General features: G+C 55.9%; 5 protein-coding genes across 5 annotated transcripts; 3 read left to right on the plus strand and 2 right to left on the minus strand.

The window, feature by feature from the left end:
* Positions 1-1,793: 1,793 nt before the first annotated feature.
* On the plus strand, positions 1,794-2,909 carry BESB_057540 (SAG-related sequence; the record flags this gene model as incomplete). The annotated part of the gene is made up of 1 exon (XM_029364189.1): positions 1,794-2,909. One exon carries the CDS (start codon positions 1,794-1,796, stop codon positions 2,907-2,909), a length of 1,116 nt encoding a protein of 371 aa, XP_029220112.1.
* Positions 2,910-5,033: 2,124 nt separating this feature from the next.
* BESB_057550 (SAG-related sequence) lies at positions 5,034-6,158 on the plus strand (the record flags this gene model as incomplete). Its single annotated transcript, XM_029364190.1, has 1 exon — positions 5,034-6,158. The coding sequence occupies one exon, from the start codon at positions 5,034-5,036 to the stop codon at positions 6,156-6,158; it is 1,125 nt and encodes a 374-aa protein (XP_029220113.1).
* A 1,252-nt stretch (positions 6,159-7,410) lies between these two features.
* BESB_057560 (uncharacterized protein) lies at positions 7,411-12,962 on the minus strand (the record flags this gene model as incomplete). The annotated part of the gene is made up of 8 exons (XM_029364191.1): positions 7,411-7,495; positions 7,791-7,859; positions 8,939-9,054; positions 9,320-9,385; positions 9,775-10,913; positions 11,223-11,383; positions 11,900-12,137; positions 12,668-12,962. The coding sequence occupies 8 exons, from the start codon at positions 12,960-12,962 to the stop codon at positions 7,411-7,413; spliced, it is 2,169 nt and encodes a 722-aa protein (XP_029220114.1).
* Positions 12,963-13,995: 1,033 nt separating this feature from the next.
* On the plus strand, positions 13,996-14,133 carry BESB_057570 (uncharacterized protein; the record flags this gene model as incomplete). The annotated part of the gene is made up of 1 exon (XM_029364192.1): positions 13,996-14,133. The coding sequence occupies one exon, from the start codon at positions 13,996-13,998 to the stop codon at positions 14,131-14,133; it is 138 nt and encodes a 45-aa protein (XP_029220115.1).
* A 2,791-nt stretch (positions 14,134-16,924) lies between these two features.
* BESB_057580 (putative cytosolic fe-s cluster assembling factor nbp35) lies at positions 16,925-20,323 on the minus strand (the record flags this gene model as incomplete). The annotated part of the gene is made up of 7 exons (XM_029364193.1): positions 16,925-17,062; positions 17,430-17,486; positions 17,807-17,891; positions 18,336-18,450; positions 18,638-18,766; positions 19,137-19,301; positions 19,729-20,323. 7 exons carry the CDS (start codon positions 20,321-20,323, stop codon positions 16,925-16,927), a joined length of 1,284 nt encoding a protein of 427 aa, XP_029220116.1.
* Between the last annotated feature and the right edge of the window lie 1,237 nt (positions 20,324-21,560).

A 21,560-nucleotide genomic window follows, 5' to 3' on the forward strand; every position in this document is an offset into this window, starting at 1 on the left:
TTTCCACATCGCTGGAAAATCGAAGTGCTCTCGAGAAAGGCTGGGACATTTTTCAGGAGGTAGAGAGCTGGAGGTCTGTGCAGTAAGAGGGTGTCCAAATGTATACGTTGGGGATTTTTTCTAGATGGAATCCGAGCCGTATCACAGCATTTGTTAGGCTTTTATATTTCAACGGAAGAACTGGCATGCGCCCACAAGGAGACGCCTCTGCCTCCAGCCAGGAGAACCAACTATTTCCTCCGCTGAGGCACCCAGAATTGGGATGGCAAAAGGTCCGGCTCCTTCCGGGGATGCGGTCTGGAGTGCCTGAAGAGCTCGGTCTCCACGTCTCCGTGCCGGTTATGTCCATCAAGAGCCGTATCGCCTTGACCGCTTCTGTTGCAACCAGCTGTTGACGCGCCCTACGCCAGACAGGCGTCCACATTGGGGCAAACTCACGTGTCTCATTTTGCGTAGCCTGCGGCGCGCTGGTGAGGCTCCGTGTTCGACGCAGATCGATGGCTCGTTTCAGAGCGGACAACACACACAAGTGTTCACGGGCAGATCGCTTGAAATTTCATGTACAGGATGTATCCGGGGCGTATGTCTTATATGGAACATTGCCTGTCTCAGTAGGCTGGGCGCTGTTTCCATGATAACGGTGACTGGGAAATTTACGCCCAGTTTTAGAGCACCGCGGGATCTTGTCACTCCTCCCTGAAACACACAACAATAGTGTGTAGTTTGCTTATCGTTGATTTGACCTAGAGCCGATGAGCTTCAATAAAAGGGGTTACAAGAAACGAAATCGTAGATCGCAGGGAGAGCGAGAAGGCCGGAGACTGCATGTGCCCGAGCACTTCAGCCGAAAACTGACACATCCTGAACTAGCGTTACGCAAGATCGATGACTGACGAAGTATATAAGGCTCTCCGTAGCCGTTGTGTGGTTCCTGTGCAGCTCGCTAATGCGTGTGAAGTCTTCAAGAGAAACGACGGAGGAAATCTGGCATGTCAGTGGCACCGATGGAGCTTGCCAAACTACCACCTGAGCAGTATTCTTCTCTCGCCGTTTTGGTTAAACTGCGGAGGAGTGCAGTCTGCAATTGTAAAGCCGAAGTACGTCCAAACTCCACAGCCAAAAAAGCTCCATCGTTCTTGCAGTCCAAGCAGATAGCAACTACGGCTAGACTCCCTGTTAAGCTGCGTCCTGCTAATGCACTAACGTGACGGCCAAATGCAATACCATTAGTGAACAGAGGTAGACCTGCTCATCTTAAGAGCGAGAGAAACCTACTATTCTACCGCCCTCCCGCCATTTGGTGCATATACATACGAAACAATCCCCCCACAGCGCCAGAATTACGCGTAGTCTGGAGCGAGGGCTGCGGCTTCTCGCGTAGCTGTGCTGCGTCGGGCGCACGAACCGGGACAGTTCGGCGGAAGCGGGCGGCGACACCAGGGTTTTTCCGGGAACCCGAGGGGGGCGGAAATCACCCAAGGTGTGAGTGTCTAAGGTTCATCCAGGAACCTCTCTGTGATTCCATGGGGTTTGCCCCTTCAGGAGCAAAATTGCAGCTCTTATCGTCGGGGAAAAGAGTCCTTTCGCCCCTACCCAAACGCCGACTGAATTTTGACATTTCGTGGCGCTGGTGGCTTCCTCGTGTACCGCAGTCATCTGTGACGGCCAGAATATCATCCGCATTGGTACAAGTGTGGCTTGTCGGTGCCTCCGGTTTCTCCGTACGCCGGGACGAGCAAGCCTCACCCCTGCTTGATTCTCGTCCGTTGCATGATTTAGTCTTTTCTCGCATCATGGCGCCTGCCGCAACTCTGCTTTTCCCAACAATCCCTGTCGTCTCGGGTGTCCTCGGGCGAGGACTGCAAGGAAAAGGCGGCAACGGATCTCGAGTGAGACTGGCGATCGCGTCGGTATGCGTCGGTGCGATACTGGTATCTGCCTCTGCCTCGTTGCCGACGACGGGCGCCCAACCTGAGCCCGCAGCCACTGAGTGCGTGGCAAATGACACCGAGGTCAAATGTGCTTGCGAGTTAACATCCGACGGTGCCAAAAAAACGATGTCTGCCGTACTCTCGCAAGACAAGAACACGCTTAGGTTCGAATGCAAGTCCAAGACGGCGGAGTGCGTGAAACCTGATGAGGCAGGCACGGTGGTCTGTCAAGCAGGCACCTCTGACTTGTCTGACTGCAAAGTTGAGCTCAGCACCCTCCTCGCCGGCGACTCCAAGAGCGTCAAATGGGTACCTTGCGAATTGGAAGGGGAGCACTGTAAACAGTGCGCCAGCCTAACGATCCCACAAAACAATTTCCCCTATGTCGACCAAAAATTCGCCGTGGGTTGCAAGGAGCAAAACGCCAGCAACTTGTGCATAGTGGGCGTGACACTGGAAGCAAGGCCGTCCGCGACAAACGCCCAGACCGTCACCTGTGCCTACGGTGCCAGTAGCAACGGCTCGCATCAAACCGTCAAGCTGAGTCCGACACAGAGCAGCTTCACTCTGGTGTGTGGAGAGAAGGGAGAAGTGCTGCCAGCACAGTACAACAAGCACTACTGCTCATCAGACTCTCAAGAGGCTGAGAAGACGTGCAGCGAGGACTACACGTCAATTCTTCCGGGCTACGATGGCAGCTGGTGGGAGGCAACTGAGGCGTCCAACACATACACACTTTCGATTCCAGCAGACAAGTTCCCGAAGGAGGAGACAAAGATTGTTGTTGGCTGTCAGCAGCAGCAGCCGGTCGCACCCCCGCCATCCGGCAAGAAGGAAGGGAAGAAGGAGCCGAGTCCAACTGTGTGTAGCGTTGACGTGACGATCGCCGCGGGTTCTGTCTCTTCTCTGGACCAGCGGGTGGCTCTTTTTTCCGTGTGGTTTCTGGGTGTTGGTGTTGTTCTCGCCCACGTCCTCTGAGCAAGGTCTAGAGGCACTCCCCCAGAGGGTGCTGTATCGGTGGCTGGAACATCCGATGGGCGATCGGGCGCCTTAAGGCAGAGCGTTGGCCTTTTTTTCCACATCGCTGGAAAATCGAAGTGCTCTCGAGAAAGGCTGGGACATTTTGGCGGCGTCTCTCTCGCCTTGGCGGTGGATGCCTTACTCAGTGTCAGCTGCCTGGTGTAGGAAGATGCTTCCATTTGCGCGGGTGTGTGACGACGCCTGTTCAGTCACGCCACGGGACACAGTTCATTTATGTGCACTCTAGATACGAGGGCAGCGGAGTGTGTGAAAGCTCCCTTTTAGAGGGCTACGGCATGAGATGGTATCGACGAGACAGATAAGGTAGTCCGAAGGCACATGACGTCTGACGGTGTTAATGTGAGATACATAGCTTTTCTAGTTGGAGTCAGAGGCGGACCACAACGTTTGGTGAGCCTTGTCCATTTCAACAAAGGGGAAAGTCTGTCGTGGCGTTCACGAGGAGACGCTTACGCAACGGCATGACCAACCAACTATTTCTTTTTGTGGAGTGACCGGACTTTGGGATGGCTACCCTAGTGCATTTCCGCAAAGGCGGGTTCTTGTTAGAAGAACACTGTTTATCCGTTTTCGTGGCGTTCGCCTTCGTCAGGTATCTGTGCGATCGTGTTTTGTCTCACCAGGCGCTGACTTGCCTTACCCCAGAAAGGCGTCCATGTTTGGGCAGACTCACGCGTATTCTCTCGAGTAGCCTGCGGTGCGCCGGTGAGGCTTCGGGTTCGAAGCTACTCGTGCACACCGTGGGAAGTGGCGGAGCCTTTCATTATGACTATGGGAAGTTTTGTCTGGTGTGCGTTATTGAACATCCAAACCCGGGCGTGGAACGCAACTGCTTCATTCCTGTAACAGGAGCTCAATGACGCCTATTCCGACGCTTTCTTGCCCCCCGGCTGTGCCTCATAGCGTAGCGTCGCGTTCAGCGTTTAGCAGCGTGCACAAGGACTCAGCAGGTCTCGTGAGCAATACAGAAGGCGCCATTGTTCTTTGGCACGTGGGAATCGGCGAACGCCAAAAGACGTACGGGATTTTTTAACACATATCCCCGTCGCAGAACGTGATACTCCTCGGGCATCTTGCCCTCCAGCTCGCAGCTGCCGTCGACTTCCGACATGCTGTCGCAGGCACGGCGTTCTATTGGTGCAATGCCCTACAGCGGCGAGCTTGCGCACGCGACGGTCACCATCGAGGAGTCGCTAGTATGCGACTAACACATGAGAAAACGTTACCGAAATAGAATCATATCATAGGGTTGCCGTGGAAACCTGTTCAAAATCGCAGACTATGTGTCGGATGGAACGATGTTGCTCATTAGCCAGCGTCCTCGTCGACTTCACCACTATAAGCGAAATCGCTTTCACCAGATACACTCTGACGGGTCGTGAATAACTTGCCCTCATTGCTGCAAAGCTCTCAGCGGCTGCGCAACTGATTCCTCCCCGTCGAGTTCGCGCTCACCTTGTCGAGGTCAGGAGACGAGCAACAACCAGCTAGGCAGCCGAGGAACTAGAGACAAATCCTTGACTACGAAATCTGTTTGCGGCTATCTGAAAGCTACTCAGCAGGCATCAGGAGAGTTTGCTGCGTTCGATGGGTGCCACAAATCGAGAGGCCAGTCAAGTTGGGCGGCTCCGGTCGGTAGTTCGGGCTCCCCCCCGCGGGTCAGGATGTCTTGTGGAGGGTGGCAGCCACGCCGGGAGCACGGCCTGGGAGCGGAAGCATCACGAACAGTGCATTGCCGGTGCGCCGCGGATAGTCCCTCAGTTTCCCATGCTGTCTTTTTTTCTCCCGACGGTCGTCGGGCCCTGAACAGCGTAACACTTCCTTTGTTTCCCGTATCCAGGGGATATTTACTGCTGCCGCCGTCGTTTCACCACGCCGTCAGATCCGGCGTGCGTGTCTCGCGGGATAGTGTCTTCTTTTTTACTGTAAAAGCACATGCATCTCAAGAAGACGGGGCGTAGGTCGACGTGGCTGAGCGTTCCTTGTATATTATGAAAAAGCTGGCCACTGGCTTGGGCTAAGTTTTCGTTTTCTCTTGGCTGTGTGCAATTCAGTTGCACCATGGGGTCTCCCTCCGCCAGATTCGGTCAGGCACTCCCAGCCTTCGTCGGGGCTCGGCATCAACGAAGACAGACCGACTATGGCTTTTCTCCACGAAAGGGGCTGACGCTAGCCGTTTTGGTTGCCAACTTTACTGCGTTTTCTACTTACCTGTGTGCTTCCGGTCTACCAGGCCGGGTAAGCGAGGAAACCTCCAGTTGCGAGCCTACCGACAACGGAACGAAGTGCACGTGCCATGCGAGTGACACATCCTCTGAGGCGAAGTCGCTCACCGCAGCTCTCTCGCAGAAGAAAAACCTCCTGGAAGTGGTTTGCAAAAGTCCCCTAGCTCCCGCGCCAGCTGCACTTGCCGGCGCGCTTGTTTGTGCAGCAGGTGCTGATTGCCTCACAGAGTGTACGGCGGTGAAATCTCCTTCCTGCATCGACGTCGTTTCGCTTCTTTCTGGAACGCGGGAAAACGTGAAGTGGAAGAGCAATCCCGAGGAAGTCCGAGATGTAGAGCAATCCAAAACCCTCACCATTCCATTTGAAAACTTTCCTTACACCGACGGGCATTTCTTCGTTGGTTGCACAGACAAGAACACAACCACCAAATGTACCGTGGCTGTGACGGTGGAGGCCAGAGTGAGCACGACAGCTGGACAGATCGTCACATGTGCTTACGGCGCCGGCAGCAATCTATCGCATCAAGCCGTGACGCTGAGCCAATCACAGAACAGCTTCACTTTGGTGTGCGGAGAGGAAGGAGAAGTCCTACCAACCAAATACGAGACGGCGTATTGCTCTGCGGATGCCGGCGCCGACTGCAGTGAAGACTACAAGTCTGTTATTCCCGCGTACGAAAGAAGTTGGTGGGCAAAAAACAACGATGGTCGTTCTTTTACTCTTTCGGTTCCGGTCGACAAGTTCCCGACAGATCAGACGAAGATTGTGGTTGGCTGTCGATATAAGGGGGATTCAAAGGGCAGCAAGAACTCTGACAAAGATGCCTCAGGCCCGACGGTCTGTAGCGTCGACGTCACTATCGAGGCCAGCGCGTCTGCCGCGATGACGGTGAGATCGATTGATGCGTTCACTTTGCTTGTGGTGGTAGGTATTTTGACCTCATTCGCTCGTGTGATGTGAGCACGAGCGAGGCCGGGCACCGGGCGTCTCTGGTGGATTCAATCTGTTTGACCTGTGTGTCGGGGGCATCGATGTCGCCTCAACATTCTTAGAACGCTGTGGTCTCCTGAACGTTCGAATTTTCTCTGAAGGCATTTCCCCAGACCATGAAGACGCAGCGCTTTAGGGCTGTGTCGCTTGGCGGCGTGTTCCCTGTGTTGTGGGGACAGTCCCTGGCTCGAGTAGGCCGCCCGAATGGTCGCGCTCCCCACTGAAAGGCATTCAAGCGCTGCAAGAGGGGATGAAATTCAGGTGCCGACGTTCTGTTTCGTGATTCGAAGGTCTGCAAGCGGAAATTATAACCGGTTACAGAGCTTTTGTTTCATCAACGAAGGGTCGGGCGGCTTATGCCGAGTCGGTGGGACCGCAAGGCGCCTACCTTCTCAGTTCGCCAAGCGGGATGGCATTTTCTGTACTGGTTACGTGTCCGGTGCAGTTATGGGTAACGCTGGTACGGATATTGCCCTAGACGATACATACTACACTGTAGCTCGTTTCCAGGAATTTTTCTCAACTGCAGGCGCCTTATTCTCTCGAGTTACATGCGGCTTAGGAGTTGCGTTTACAGGTCATGGTTGGAGGTGCAATTCCACGGATAACAACACGCAGGCAGACCAAAGCGCAGTCAAACCCGCCACGGATCGTTGCGGGCATACTGTTTAAAAGGTGTTTCCAAAAAAAGCTAGAAAGTTCCACGCTTCCTCCTGCCCACGCGCAACACTCTACGGCGGACCTCGCCTTCGTGATGTCGGTTAAAAGCAAAATCGTGGTTTCACGGATAGCTTCCGTTCGTCTTGACAGCACAGAAACAGCGACCCAGATCGTATGCCTCGTGAAACGCGAGCTTTTGGCGCGTCGGGCTCCACCGCTCCCACTGCTCTCCGACCCCCGGTGTGGTGCGTGGCCGCCGAGACCCCTTTACTCCGTAAGTTGGTCTGTCTTTCACGGGATTGTCCGCTTGTGTGTGCGTCCTCTGCTGCCCCTTTCCGCGTGGCCATAGTTCCTCGGCTTCCCACCACGCTTTCGCCCGTCGTGGTCGCTGTTGTTCGACAGCTTTGGCCCCTCTGTGTCGTGCTTTCGTGTCTGCTAAGAGCAAATGGGCGCACCACGCCTTTGCACGCGCTGAACGCAGCTTTGTAGGCAGATATTCCCTCGCCCTTCCGCAGGCAGTGGCCTTTCTTGAACATTCTCAGACAGACAGACTCGTGCTTCGTCAGAGCTTCTTCTCGCCCGAAGGTGCGGCTGCAGTGGCGACATTGATGCGTTGACGTGAATTCGCTGTACTTGGCGAACGTAGCCTGCGTGAAGTGTCCAGAGGGAGTGTGACAGAGCGCACTCACGCAGACAGGAATACAGGGTAGATCTTTGTTTCCTGGGGAAAGCCATGGGCGGATGGACCGGAGAGTGCGTCCGCGCAGGGACCTCGAGCTACTGGTAAAGCATAGCTTTTTCGGCGCAAAGCAGATAGAGAGAAAGGGAACTGCACGATCCAGCCAGTACTGGTCAACCCGAACAGATGAAGCACTGCCGCAAGGACACGCAGTGTGAATCAGGGCTGAAATACTTTTCTTTTTCCTCTACGGCAGAGCTCACCTGCGCCTCAGCAAGCTGCGCGGGATCAGAGAGTCTAGCCATGCGCATAGCAGCTCGAAATTGTTCGCTCTGAAACGCACAAGAATATGATATTTACGAGTAGCTCAATATAAACGCCAAAGAGGAAAACGGAGACAGGAGATGCAGCACTCCACCCACCTCTCACTCCTTTTTTGCCGATCTGGAATTTCCTCCTTGAAGGAATGCGGCAGGCTGCCGGAGAGGCATGCGATTGCTGCCAGGGCCCATGTGGCACGGCATCTGGAGCACTAGCCTTTTCTTGAGCGGTTTCAGCATGCAAGGGATGTGCTGGCCTTGAGTTCATAATTGTTCCCAGGTTTAGAATGTGTGCTACGTTGCTCGCCACGCAGGCGGGGGCTACGCACTACCGGTTCACACGAGCCGCTCTCAACCCTATCACGGAAATCCTCACTAGAGGGGAGCCAACAAGTATTCTGGCGGGAACAACTGCTGCAGCGCCCACCTGTCTGCGCCAATTGCTTATGGGTTTTTCTTCAAGGCCGTCCTTGCTGCACCGTAAGGGAAGCAAAGGAATAGTTCGTTGTGGGACATCATCGTGCGCAACTCGTTTACGGTTGTCTTCGTTGCCCAGCGAACAAGCTGCCATAAGCGGTCCCTGGACAGAAGACGTTTTGCTTAAGCAATGGAACATGTTTTCTGCGTCTGCAGCTGTCCCCCAGCAATCCTGAGCAGGACACAGTTCTGTAGCGGCTGCCGCCATTGCTCACGCGCTGATACACGTGGCAACCATCATGTTAAGTGCATTACTGAAGATGACTCCGGTTATGAGATACAGACAACCAAGTACTTCATGGTTGCAGTACACCACCACCCCACTGGACTGCAGACTCCAACCGATTTGAAGGCCTATGCCGGTGCACGGATTTGTGTTGTGGCGAATAAATACACTTATGTGTACGTAGTTACAATGTTAGTGTGTGTACATGTGTGCAGAGTTAGCGCATGGTGTTGCCAAACGCACTCGCGCGCAGGCAGAGGACCCAGAAGTTGCAGAGGCACTATTTTTCGAGACAAGTCTGAGCGCCTCTCCTGTTCTCCGAAAGAGTCTCAAGACGTTTTCTCTTTTCTCCGTGTGCGCATAAAGGGGAAGGGCAGGCGATCTGTACCTCTTGTTCGCGTGTACGTGTCTGTGGGCTGCAGCGACGGAAACGCCAGTCTCCTTCGCGACGCTCGCCAGACGCTTCATCGCCATGTTGTACTCTTTTCGCTTCGTCATAAAGACCTGCGATTGAAGTTCGCAGAGCAGACTAAGAGCAAACGTGGGTCGAGAGGCGCCCTCGACCGACGGCCGACGAAGAGCCGCGGGCACGCTTTTAGAAGACAGCAGTCCACGTAGCTGTAGGTATGGGAGTGTCCCCTAAAGATACACGACAGAATTGCCACACAGGAAAAGATTTTTCACAGGTGCGGTTTACGTGTACACAACATATAAACCTGTCTGCGTGTGTATGTCCTTCTTTTTCTCTCTCCCCCGCTTGCTCCCTCACCTTTTGACAAATTTTGACGTGCTTTTCGAAAGAGATGCTGGCGAATGTCCGGCCGCAGTCTGGGCACTGAGGAAAAAGGGTGGAAAGCCGCAACCAGTGTCGCATTCATACACACGCTCTCTTCTTTCTCATATTAGGTTTCGGTGCCAGCTGGAGCTAGAGAATCTCTCCCTGCTTGCCCAGTATCTAGCACAAGCAGTGCTTGCCCTCTTTTCATCTGTCTGAAGCAAGCAGCCCAAATGGAGGCGTTCGCGTAGTTTCCCTCGCGACGTTCTCTCGACGTGCATGGCATCTGCACGGCCTCTGTCTCCGTTCCGGTGAGACTCCACTCTCTAGCCAGTATCGATATGCTTTCTTCGACTGGCATCACGAAGTGAGAATCGTTTCAACTTACCGAGAGTACGTGACCTAGCACTCCCCCCAACCCCCCTCCCCTCGCTTCATACTCGCCTCACCTCGCGCACCAAGTCCGCCTCCAGCCTCTCGTCCTCCGCATCCTCGTCTTTCCAGTTGGAGCCACTGGTGTCGGATAAATGGTCGTTGAGAATCGAGGAGGGCGGTCGGTCGAAGGTCGATTTGGTTGACAGCGAGACGGCTGTTTGGCCTTTCGCACTTTTTTCGCGCGAACCACGAGCCAGAGGTCTGCGTGCTGCGGACGCCTCTCCCGCTTCTTGTTCAGCTGCCTTCTTCGGCGTTGCCTCGCGCGTCCGCGTGGAGGACTCCTTCCCCAGGCGCTCCTGCGCTGCTTGCGCCGCCTGGGACGGTTTGAGCTTCGTGCTGAACGTGCCCGTTTGCTTCGCTGCAAGAGGTCGCCCGCCCTCTGCCGATCGGCCTGAACCGGCGCGAGGCCCCTTGCGCGTGTCTGGCTTCTCGCCTTCCGAGCGCGCAGTTCGCGGCGCGGCGCCGCAGTCGAGGGAGCCTTCGCGGCGCGCTTCGCCCGTCGGAAACCCACACAAAAAAGAGGAGTCGATGCTGCCTGCCTCCGCGCTCGTGGCTGCTCTCCCCGGGCGCCGCGCCCAGCCGGCGTCTGAGGCACACTCGAAGCTCCGTCCGCAGAACGCGAGAGAGTCAGCGACCGCCTCCGCGCCCTTACCGCCCCAACTCGAGGCCCGCAGTCCCGCTGCCATCCTCGGTGGCTCATGAGACGCGGAAGGAGAAATGCCGACGCGCGGCTCGACTGGAGGAGCTGCCGACGCTTCCTGCGGAGGCGGAAGCGCCGGTGGTGTGTCGCGGCCGCGCTCGAGGCTGCTCGAGGGCAGGAGGGCGTCTCGCTGTCCTTCGTTGAATGGCAGTGCCTCTGCCGCCGAGGACGGAAACTCGCCAGCACACGAAAGCGCCTTCAGCGGAGTGCAGCTGCGCACGCAGGACGCCCGCCGAGCCGCGCGAGACGAGGCAGAGCGATCTCTGCGTGTGGCTGGTGCATCGCTTTGCAGATCGTCCCGCGCGTCGTCTATCCATGGCATTTTGTCCCGAGCCTCTCTTTCGGCTTCCTCGTCCGTTATAGGGACTCGCAATTCGAAGCAGGCCGGCACGCCCTCACCCAGGCGATGCTGAACGGCGCGTGGAGCGCCGGCGTCAGTGGTGACGCTCTCGTCTGGAAGGGGGGAAACGAGGAACGCAGCCGCGCCAAAACTCTCTTCCGAGGTATACCGTGAGGGATCTAGGGTCGCCTATCTGGTCCGATGACTTGCCTCATTCGTGATACCGCCTGAAGCAAGTGAGCCTTGATTCGTTTTTCACTCGCTTCCCCCTCGCCCCTGTGACGAGTGTTACGTCGTCGACACCCCGGGGTTTTCGCAACTACGAGTTGCGTTTTCTTTCGGTCCCATGGAGAGGGTGACATTGAATCAAACGACAGCAGTTTCGAAAGCGAGGACGTGAGCACTGCGGCGCAGACGTTTACCTTCATGCCGGTGGCTCGCTTCTCGCTCGTTGACGGAGCTTGCTTCGTTGCTGCGTCTGGTCCTCTGCCTCTCGGAGCAGCATTGACAGCCTCCAGCGGCAGGCACCTGCTCTCCCGGTTCATCAGCGTCGCGCTTTTTCGTCTTTTCCGACTCCCTACAGCTGTGATCCACAAGACGCAAGCAGCGCGAGCTCGAACGGAATCAGGAAGCAGCCAGAAAGAGCGCGGTGCGTCTCCCTTGAAAGCCGCAAGGATCCGACCGTGTGCAGCTGCCGTTTTTTGCTAACGGGTATCCGTCGCTACGAGAATCTGGCATCCCTTAGGCCACATGGTGCGAGCCATCCGTGCAAGCAAACGCGAGTTTACGGACACACGGAAACTCCCGACAACCGCCTTGACAGACAGAGTGCGGGTTTAGGATTTTGAGCTGACAGCCGACAATCGGCAGCGGTATGCAGGTGGCTATCCGATTCAGAGGCCCTCTGTTCATTTCCTAGAATCCACTGCCTCCGCCCATTCTGGGCAGTTGAGCAAACTGTTTCCGGCCGAGTCAGTATGTGGAAGCGCAGCGAGAGCTCTGCATCCTCATATGTATGAATATGTATATCGCCATGCCGAATGTTGTTTCTGTTCATCCCTCATCTTTGTTTCTGAGGCGCGCTTTCATGCCAACGCACGTGAACACTGAATCTGTTGATCCCGCGTTCTCGGAGCGCGAGGGCTTTTCCGTCCTCTGCATGCGCATCTTCAAGAGCCTCAGCAGTTTGCCAGCCTGCACGAGCTCTTGTTCGGTGAATTCGTTCAAACGCGTCGAGGATTCCGGTCTGGAGAAAGAGACCGCGCTCCTCTCCCTATCACCCGCAAGCAAATCGGGTGATCTCCGGAAGAACGACGCTCTCCCGCTGAGCACGCCGTCTGCGTCCAGTGTTTAGGGAACAGGCAGGAAACATACGGAAAGAAACATCCGTCGCGCGCTGGCACGGCGCCAAACGACCGCATTAGCCCTCGAATGCAAGGCAAACTCTGAATTAGCAGTCAAGCTTGGAATGAAGGCAGTGCTTGCACACTCCCGAGTTACGGGATGATCCAGTACCCATTTCGCTGCCGCTGTCTCCAGACTAGGCGAGTCGCTTGCCTTTTGGTCACGCCAGTTCTCTGAGGATCGCTGATTATAGACCCCATGGATTTCGCAGCACACGCTTATGAATGTAAATATGTGCATGTAACGATACGTCCTAAGGTATTTAGAATCCTCATGTATAGGTATGCCTCCGCGTCTTTGTCCTCATGCTCGTCTCGGGCAAGTGAGCCGAGCAGTGTCGAGGCAAGGCAGCTTTGTCCCCCTACTATCCCCGGACGTTCATTTCAGTTACAAGCGTGGCTATTCTGTGTTCTTTCCCAACTTTCCTGTTTCCTCTTCGATTCCATGCATCGGTGGACCGTACTGGCGATGGTGATTGCGTCTTCCGAAGCGAAATCGCCACAGTTTGTGTCGCAAGAAGAGACTCTCGGGGAAACCGATGCCGCAGTCTCGCAGTCGTCCACTACTGGTTTCTGGCCCGTAGCGCCGGCGGCATCGGACTCGAGGGCAATGCCTTTTTCTGCAGAAACGTTCCTTTCGCTTCGCGGGGAGCTGGGTTGTATACTAGCTGACGGCGCCCGCTCTCCTGCGTTTCCGGCGTATGTGAATGTGAGTCGAGTGTTGCTACCCGCGCGGCGGCGACCAATCGTGTGCGTCATCGTTGAAAAAACAGAGTCTAAACGGCGGCGGCCGAGTGCGTCGGAAACATCACACGTCAAGTCCAGGTCTCCTTCATCGCCGTGCTGCCGAGCTCCGCTAAATGTTCTGGGTCGGCTTCCTGCCGTAGGCTTCCTCTCAAAAAGTTGCCTTTCGCCGGCGCAACCAAACGGAACAGAAGTGGGCATCTTGCCGGGTACCCCCATTCCTTCGCGCTCGGGAAGTCCCTGGAAAGCTTCCGGCTGGGGGTGACTCTCGACGCCTTCCTCTCTTTTGCCAAAGACAAGAGAATCTGTATCCCTTGAAGCGCTTGGCTGCACGCATTCACCCCCTCGAAAGACCGCATTTAGAATCCCGATTCGTTTCCGCTCGCACGGGAGCACCACGCGAGGCCGCGCCGAGAGAGAATTTCCTCTGACAGCGGGCAGCACACTGAGCGCATTCGTACAAGGCTCCCTTCTTCTTGGCGAACAGAGTTTGAACACCCCAGGCGCCATCTTGGGATACTGCCGCGGCGTCTACACAAAGCTTTTTCCTCCGTTTGCTGTGTGTTCGAAAGAGGCAGCGAAATGGAGGCGGAGAACGAAAACCGACGATGAAAAAGCCGTAAGATTGCAAACCTCCAGCCTCTCTGCTTTTCCAGTGATCAGCCGAGCAAGAGCCAGCGCGGTGAAGATAATAGTCATTCAGTGAAGAGTCGCGCCAAGCCGACTTTGTCGTCCGTTCTTCAAAAAATGAGACCGAGCGACGAGAAGCGAGCAACGCAAGAGCTTGGGAACTAGAGCGCGGGGCCGGTCTAGAGAGTCGCACAGCGCAGCTGGGTTTTGTTCCGATTTAGCGTGCGTTTCTTGATCCTCTTTCCGCATGGAAGACTACAAGTTGCTAGTAGGCGCGCTCACATCTGACTATTCCAAAGCAGGCTGCGATATCACTATAGTGAAGTGGCACGCTGACACATGTGAATTAACATAGACAAGACGACGAGTCAAGGTCTGGGTTGGCTGTTCCAAGTTCTCTTGTGCCTTTCATGGTCATATGTCAAGGCTTTTTGCACGGCAGCTATCGGACGATGCACACCACGCTGGAGAAAAGCAGAATCCGAGGAGCTCCGCGGGCTGCTACAGTGACACTATCGTTCTCCCCTCACGCCTGGAAGCCGAGCCGCACCCGTAGGTCTGGCGGAGCGATCAAGAATAGAGAGTCTTTCGCGATCCCCGTTCAGCATCCTTAACAGCCGAGAGCCAGTGAGTGACGGAAATGCACAAATGAAGGGGTCGGCGGGCGCGCACACGCCCTCGAGAATCATAGCACCGGCAAGATACCCGATTATAGAATTCCGAAAATGGTTTGGTTACCCCAAGCTATCCGCTCACAATCACAGAGGTGACAGTAGGCGCCTTCAGAAATCGACGCGTGTATTTGTACGCGTACGTGGACGGGCGTGTGTATACGTTCGTAGTAGTTTGCAAGCAAACGGTAACGGAGCTGTTTGAAAATGTAAGAGCTGTCCCGCACTTTATCCATCTAATCCTAGTTAAGATGCCTCGAGAAGAACTCTTTTTCTTCCTAGCGAGGCAAGGACCGGACGGAAGCCTCTGTGCACACCTGAGGGAAGGCAGCTGCGATGTCTCCGCTAGTTTTGTTTGTTGCGATCAGTGCGAGGAAAGCCGTGCGATAGAAACTGGAATAGACGGATTCCTTTTTGCCCCATACACGCTTTCTTTCCTCCGCATTAAGGAACAAAGTCCCATAGTTGCCAACTGTCGAAAATGCTCAACACAGAGTGGGCAAACAACGTCTCAGCGTAGCCGCCACTCTCTAGCGGTCTACACAGCTCGAAGGGATCCGTGGCATTTTCCTCGAAGGGTTTTCAAAATCCAGCCAAGCCCCTGGAGACAGCAGGCACACGCATATGGCAGTCTCTGGAAGTGTTTACCTCATAGTCTTTCGCATATCATGCCGTCAAGCCCCATCGTGCATGGGCTGATCCAGCACGCGTCCGTGCGCATGTCAAGGCAAAGCAAGGATTGTGCGCACCGCAGCACCTTTTTAGTTTCTCTGCAAACCCCAGGAGCAGTAAGTTTCTTCGTCAGAGGGATCCAGCGAACGGTCGGACCTGCAAGGTGACTGACTGATGTGAAACTTTGCGACTTGTGCGTCTGTTCAAGCAGCCAGATCGACAGCCGGTTATACGCTGCGTCAAGGAAGTGAAAGGGGCTTCGCTCGTGGATTCGAAAAGGAAACCATTCCCGAGAAGCTCCACTTTTATTGAACTGTCTCTAAAAACGGTTATGGAAATCAAACGAATAAAACGACTATATCCATAATCGTTTTTAGAGACAGTATCCCAGTTGTACGACTTGGCCTCTGTTGCATTTGGGGGGCATAAATCCGAGGCCGGCCGTAGTCAAGGTGTTTTATACGTTTTCGCGTCCTGAAACAATTCACACACCGGCATAAGGACCCGCAGGTAAGACGCTGTAAAGGTAGTTGGAAGGTTTAAGACTTCCTCGTCGTGCGCGAGTCTTGAAATACACGCGTGAAACCCCTAGCATGAAACTGCGATCACGCCACGTGCCATCAAAACAGTGTATCGCCTCGTTCCCCTGGACTGGGGCTGCACAAACACCCCGTAACTCTTGAGAAGAGCGACTGCCTACTAAAGAAAAGGTGGGCGACTTTTCTTGCCGCAGGAGCGTCCTTCCAGCTCCCCTCCCCTCTAAGGCTTGTATCGCAGCACAATACCGAGGCCTCTTTATTGACTCGCGGCTGCTATGTTTTCTTCCATGGCAACCGACGGGACTTAATGTTATAAAGCGCTATTCGAGCCACAATCCTTGCTCAGCCTCATATCTTTTTAAAACTCATGCTACGCGTAGGCCTAGGCACCACTTACACGTCCATAGAACCGTCCGCTTAGAGAGGAATCCACGCGTTCTTGTACGCGCCGCCTCAGAACGCTGCTGGCAAACTGACGATATCGCTAGCGCATTGCCATGAGATGAGAGAATCTAGTGTTAAATACGCGGTCCCGCGAATTCGTGTCGGATTGCCGAAACGTCTCTAATTCATCCAAGTCTGCGTGTTGCACCCGAGTCTCCCGAGCACGTTGTGCAGTAGAGATGCCAGTGCCTGCCGTCCTCTGTTTTGCCAGTGCTCCATCCAAATAGGTCTGCGCGCACCTGTTTCCACTATCCTGTGCAAGCATCGGCACCATGTGCTTGCGTGTATCTACGAGTTTCTTCGCGAAAACAGCGAAGGGGAAGGAGTGACGTTTCCTCCCGCCAATGGCGATCCGAGAAGGTTGCCAAAGTTCAGCTGAGGAACTCAAACGTGGACGAGGTGCACGCGCTGCGTTCCCCGGTTCGAAAAAATCGCCAAACTAACAGAGCAACACGGACGCTCCACCTACGGATACATAAAAAAACATAAATATGCACGTATGTAGGGAAAAGATATATATGGGTGACTCCGAAGCGCAGGGTCGTTCCGGTCCTGTGTTGGCGCTTCACAGGTGCAAAAACACGAGCAGGCCGAACTGTCTGCGACGCTCCACGCGCGCATTTTCTGTCACGCGTGCGCATTTGAACTTTATTGAGCCACGCCGGCCTTCCCTCTGTGTCCTGGGGAGGGCAGATACATAGAAGACCGGCAGTTCCCCGGTCAGAATCCGCATGCGTGAACGCGAGGGATGGAGAGTAAACGATAGTCTCCATCTTTCTCAGTCAACCACGCGCAGGACGTACTTAGAGGTATCTGTCTACGTGCTTGCCTACAAAGAGATCTGCGCAGCCACACATTCTGTGCACATAGCTCGCGGTCAAGGCCTGTGTTAGCCGATCATCAGGCACGCCGATAGCTATTTCAATAGATAGATATAAATACCGTAACGGACAAGAAGACGTGTCTTCTGCGTGATTCATGCACAATTATAGTCCTCTGCGCCAGCGCGGACGCGCGTTTTTCAGTCTTCTTCGTCGCGGTGGAGAGGCAAGTCGAGAAGCGTGAGGAGGTCCGAAACCAGTTTCTCCAGAGCTTCGCTCGCAGGCTCCGTGGGGAACTCCTCCACAGCCGCCACGCCGGCCTCGCAGGCGCGAAGCAGCTGCAACGCGCGAAAACACAACGCAGAGACAGGCAGAATAACGCACGCTTTCACAGGCAAATGCAAAGCCCTGTATGCATATATATATATATATATATATATATGTAGGTAGCCACTAATCAGCTGATCCCTCAAATATGCAAATCAGCGCTCCGCAGCTACAGCGTGTGCACCTCGAAAAGCGAGCATAGAAACACGGACGCTGCGCAAACCGGCGCCAAGGTACAAATATTTCATACCACGCCAGGGCTTCGTTCTAACAGGCAATCCTCCATCCGGTGAATCGCTGCGCTCAGTGGCGTGTCCATAGAGGACACCCTGCTGCCCGGAGAAGAAAAGAAACGTATTCTTGAAAGACTCCACTCACCGAGGGATCCAGGGGGATCGCACCCGAGTAGGGGACCTCCATCTGCTTGCACATGCTCTAGGAAAAAGGAAAAACGGAAGAGGAAAATGCGGAAGGAGCGTGCGCGACATATTCCAGCACGTGTGATCCGCTGCTATCAAGGATACCGCACAGAGGAACAGGAAACCCGCACGGAGCAGCGACGAAGCACACAACCACGAAAACAGAGAAAAACAATGAGAACAAAGAGGAGACCGGTTTGTAACTCCGCTTCATATCGTATTTGAATGGGTACTTTTTAGCATATTGAGCGGTGCTCAAAGTAATCCCATCCAAAACCGGTGGAATCGCCCATGAGAAATTCCTGCGGACCTCCTCGTGTTGTATTTGCAACTCACCTTCGCGCCATTGGGGTTCACACTGGCGAAGACGGACGAAGCCATGTTCTCAACAACGCCGAGGACGTTTACCCCAACTTTCTTGCTGAAGCAGGAAAAACCAAATGACGGAGTTGAGGAGACGGAATGCACACGGTAGCCGAACATACAGAGGCGCTCACAAAAACCGCAGAGACTTCGCCGACAACGGCCGTCTAAGGGCGCACGAGCCACGAAGCCCTGAGCAATCAACAGATAGAAACAAAGGCCAAAGACAGAAGGAAACGGTAGACACGCTAGTAGCACGTCAAGTACAGTCACAACTCCGTGCATCACTCCACACTGAGAGTCGCACGCGACTCTAGCACTTCCCTTTTCTTGCGAACGAAAAAAAAACTTCTCAGGGAGATTTAAGATGGCGATTCACACCCGGAGGCGACGACGCCGCACGCGGGACTTCATTGCTCTGCAGCGGCGAACAGAGCGACTTATTTCTAAAGAGAAACTACAGCGAAGCCGCTACATACACAGGAGGGAGGCCGAGACTCACCAAAAATTTATCTCCTTTCGCACATCCTGGAGCGCCGCCTCCTGGGGAGTCGTGACAATGATCGCACCGTCGGTTTTCAGGAGAGAGACAAGCGACAAATGCTCGTCGGAAGTGCCTGGAGACACCGAACAGAACGGGAAAGACCGACAAAGGCAACGGGAAGAGTCTCTACTTCAGTCGCGAGATGCGTGCCGAGTGATCCAGGCGTTTAGGCTTGTCGCTGTCATTCCCCCCCCCCCCCCTCCCTCCAGTCCCCCCCACCCCCCCCCCCCCCCACCGCCCCACATCCCTTCCTCGCTCACCGGGCGGCGTGTCGATGAGGAGGAGGTCGAGATCGCCCCAGCGAACGTCCGAGAAAAACTGGTGAATCAGTCCATTTTTCTTGGGCCCGCGCCAGACAACGGCCGCGTCTGCGTCGGGCAGCAGGAAGCCTGCAGGGAAAGAAAAGACAAACGCTACCGAGAATCTGAAGCCCAAACGGCGTCTATCCCCGGAAAAACCTCCTCGTCTCCCTTTTCTGCCCCTTCTCCCCATCCCCCACCGGCTCACCCCTGAGGCGCCTTATCGCCTGAGAGTGAACATCCACCCGGGAGGGTCCCTAGCTGCTGCAGCGGCGCGTGGACCACGCAGGCGCGCCTGTAGCCGCTGGAGCGTTAGGGGTTCAGGAATGTCTCAGCGCTGCAGATATGCATGTGGCCTGTGAGGTCAAGTCTACGAGGTGGGCGGGGCGCAGCCTGCGACACTCGTCGACCCTTTGGCAGACTTAAACGAGGCACGAAACGCCTCTCGGGACGCACTCACCGATGGACATGACCGCGAGATTGTCGCGCACGTAGACCGGTTCCCAGCCTGCGGCGGACTGGTGAACTTCGCCGTGGACCGCCTGCATCATGAGCGGAATCGACGGACCGCAGACGTCCACGTCGCAGATGCCGACGTTCAGGCCGCGCGAGGCGGCAGTCCAGGCTGAGGAAAACCAAGCCCCGCGAAAAAAAGGTTTCACCCGCCGTCTTCTCCTGGAAACGCCCTCGGACGCCCCTCTCGTTGCCGCGGGCGCGCACACGCAGTGAGCTAGCTACATTCGACGACCTTGCCAAGCACAAACACATTTATATATATATATATATATATGCTAGGGACATGAGCCCACTGAAATCCACCATAGGCACGTGTGCGTCGCAGCCGCCTCGCCCCCGCCAGCCAGCAGCAGGCGCTGCATGCAGACTTGATGGACATGGTGATGATACACACATCCACAAACCGCTGGTCTGGAGGGGACTACCTCGAACACCGTGTAACGGCTAAAAAGTGCGGCACACGTGGAGCACGTGACGCATGAAGCGCCTCGCCCGAAACGTTCTCAGAACCTCTCGCCTCTCGGTCTGCGCCTTACCGAGCTGCGAGGTGACGGTCGACTTCCCGACGCCGCCCTTTCCCGAGAGGATCATCACCTTCTTCTTCACGTTCCTCAGGCGATGCGAAATTTCCTCGACGGCGGACTTCTGCGCCTGCGCGGCCTCCGCGGCGGCTCCGCTCGCGCAGAGCGCGCGGTTGGGACACCCTTCGCACGCCGCAGCCTTCCCGGCGCTCTCCCCGCCCGCCCCTGGGCAGTCTCGCGCCTCAGCCGCCGCCGTGTCGAAGGCCGCGGGGGAGGCAGCGCCCGTCGCCGAACTCGCCGAGCCACAGGCGCCCGCTGAGCCGCAGGCACTCGCGCAAGTCTGGGAAGAGCAGTCCAGAGAGGACGAACACGGTGGGCGGCCCGCAGAGGCGGGAGAGGAGGCAGCAGAGGAGGGGGAGGGGGGGGAGGAGAAGAGGCGGAGGAGGCGGACGGCTGCACGCGCGAGGGCAGCTTGCCCTGGGCAGCGGCACGGCGAGCCTTCCCGCGCGTGGAGGTACGCGAGGGAGCCGAGGGTCGCCGCGGCGCCGACCAGCGCGCCGGTCGCCGCGCCGAGAAGGAACGTGTCGCGCGTCGAGAGAGCGAAGGGCATCTTGCCGAGAAAGCGAAAAACCCATGCGCGCGCGAATGGCAGAGACGGCCGAATCAACCTACCGGTCGTTCGCCTTAAAAGGATGTATAGGTAGGGAGGCGAGTTGGCGGCTACGACGGAGGAGGCACGGAGAGATGCGCTGGGGGAGGAAGTGAGTCATCTGGTCCTTCGCCCCCTGGCGCATACACAGCCCGGCAACGCGGCGCCCTTTGAACTTTCCCAAGATGCACTCCAGAGGAAGGCGTTCTCAAGAAACCCGGTTGAGTCCTCGGCGCAAAGTCTTCTTCAGACGATGCGTGAGGAGGCAAGAGGGAGGAGGAAACGCAAATAGCGCATCACCCTCCCTCTAGGCCCCCGAGGCTTTGAGAAATCGTCACGTCACCCACCCGCTGTGAAGCCAAGCCCTCTATCGCGCTGCACAGCGAGCCGCAGACACGTGTGAGCAATCCGGCGAGAACGACGCCTGAAAGCGCCGCTGCAGTTCCGGAGAGTGCGTATGCCACGAAAATCTCGGCGCGCTTCGCCGTGTCTCCTCGCTGGCATGCGAGAGGAATTCAAAAACGGGAACGAAGAGTTTCGCTCGACACAATCGAGTCGAGTTTTGCGCGAATCGTCCCTCCGCGCTGTCAATCTCTCGCACATGGGACCTTCTATTTTTGAGCAGGGGCGCCGCCTTCCACTCGCGACTGGGTCGATTTCTCGACTCGCCTGCGCGGGAGCAACGTACGCTGAAGCGCACTTCAGCGTACGTTGCTCCTTGTGCATGCCTTGCCGCGGCTTTCGCCGCCGCCATCATGTGGCGCGGACGCCAGCGGTCGCAGAGGCGGAGTCTTTTTTTCGGTGTTTTTTGTTTTTCTCTGGAAACTGGGCCCTTCCTGTGGTCCCGCGTCTGTCCCTCTGTCCCCTCGGGTTCTCGTGAGAAAGCCACGGACGTTTTTCGCGTTTGCGGCGTCTTTTGCTCTGCCGCGCGTCAAGACAGAGTCCGGCGTTTTTCGCGCCCCGTCCTCCCGGTCTGCGGCCGTGAGAGTTGGAACAGGAGAAGACGCTGTTTGCTGTCGTTCTCTTTTTGCGTCGACGCAGCTTGCGTCGCCGCAAGAGAGCGCACCTTCTGTGTTTCTTCGCTGAGTGCGACGGGTGTGACGCGGACTGAGCCGCCCAGCCTCGCGAGCCAGTGACTCTCGGCGCTTTTGAGGTCGGTGTCCGAGTCAAAGAACGCTGTGTTCGCTTTTTTCTGAGG

This window comes from Besnoitia besnoiti, chromosome IV (genome assembly GCF_002563875.1).
Source record: "Besnoitia besnoiti strain Bb-Ger1 chromosome IV, whole genome shotgun sequence".
Lineage (NCBI taxonomy): Eukaryota > Apicomplexa > Conoidasida > Eucoccidiorida > Sarcocystidae > Besnoitia > Besnoitia besnoiti.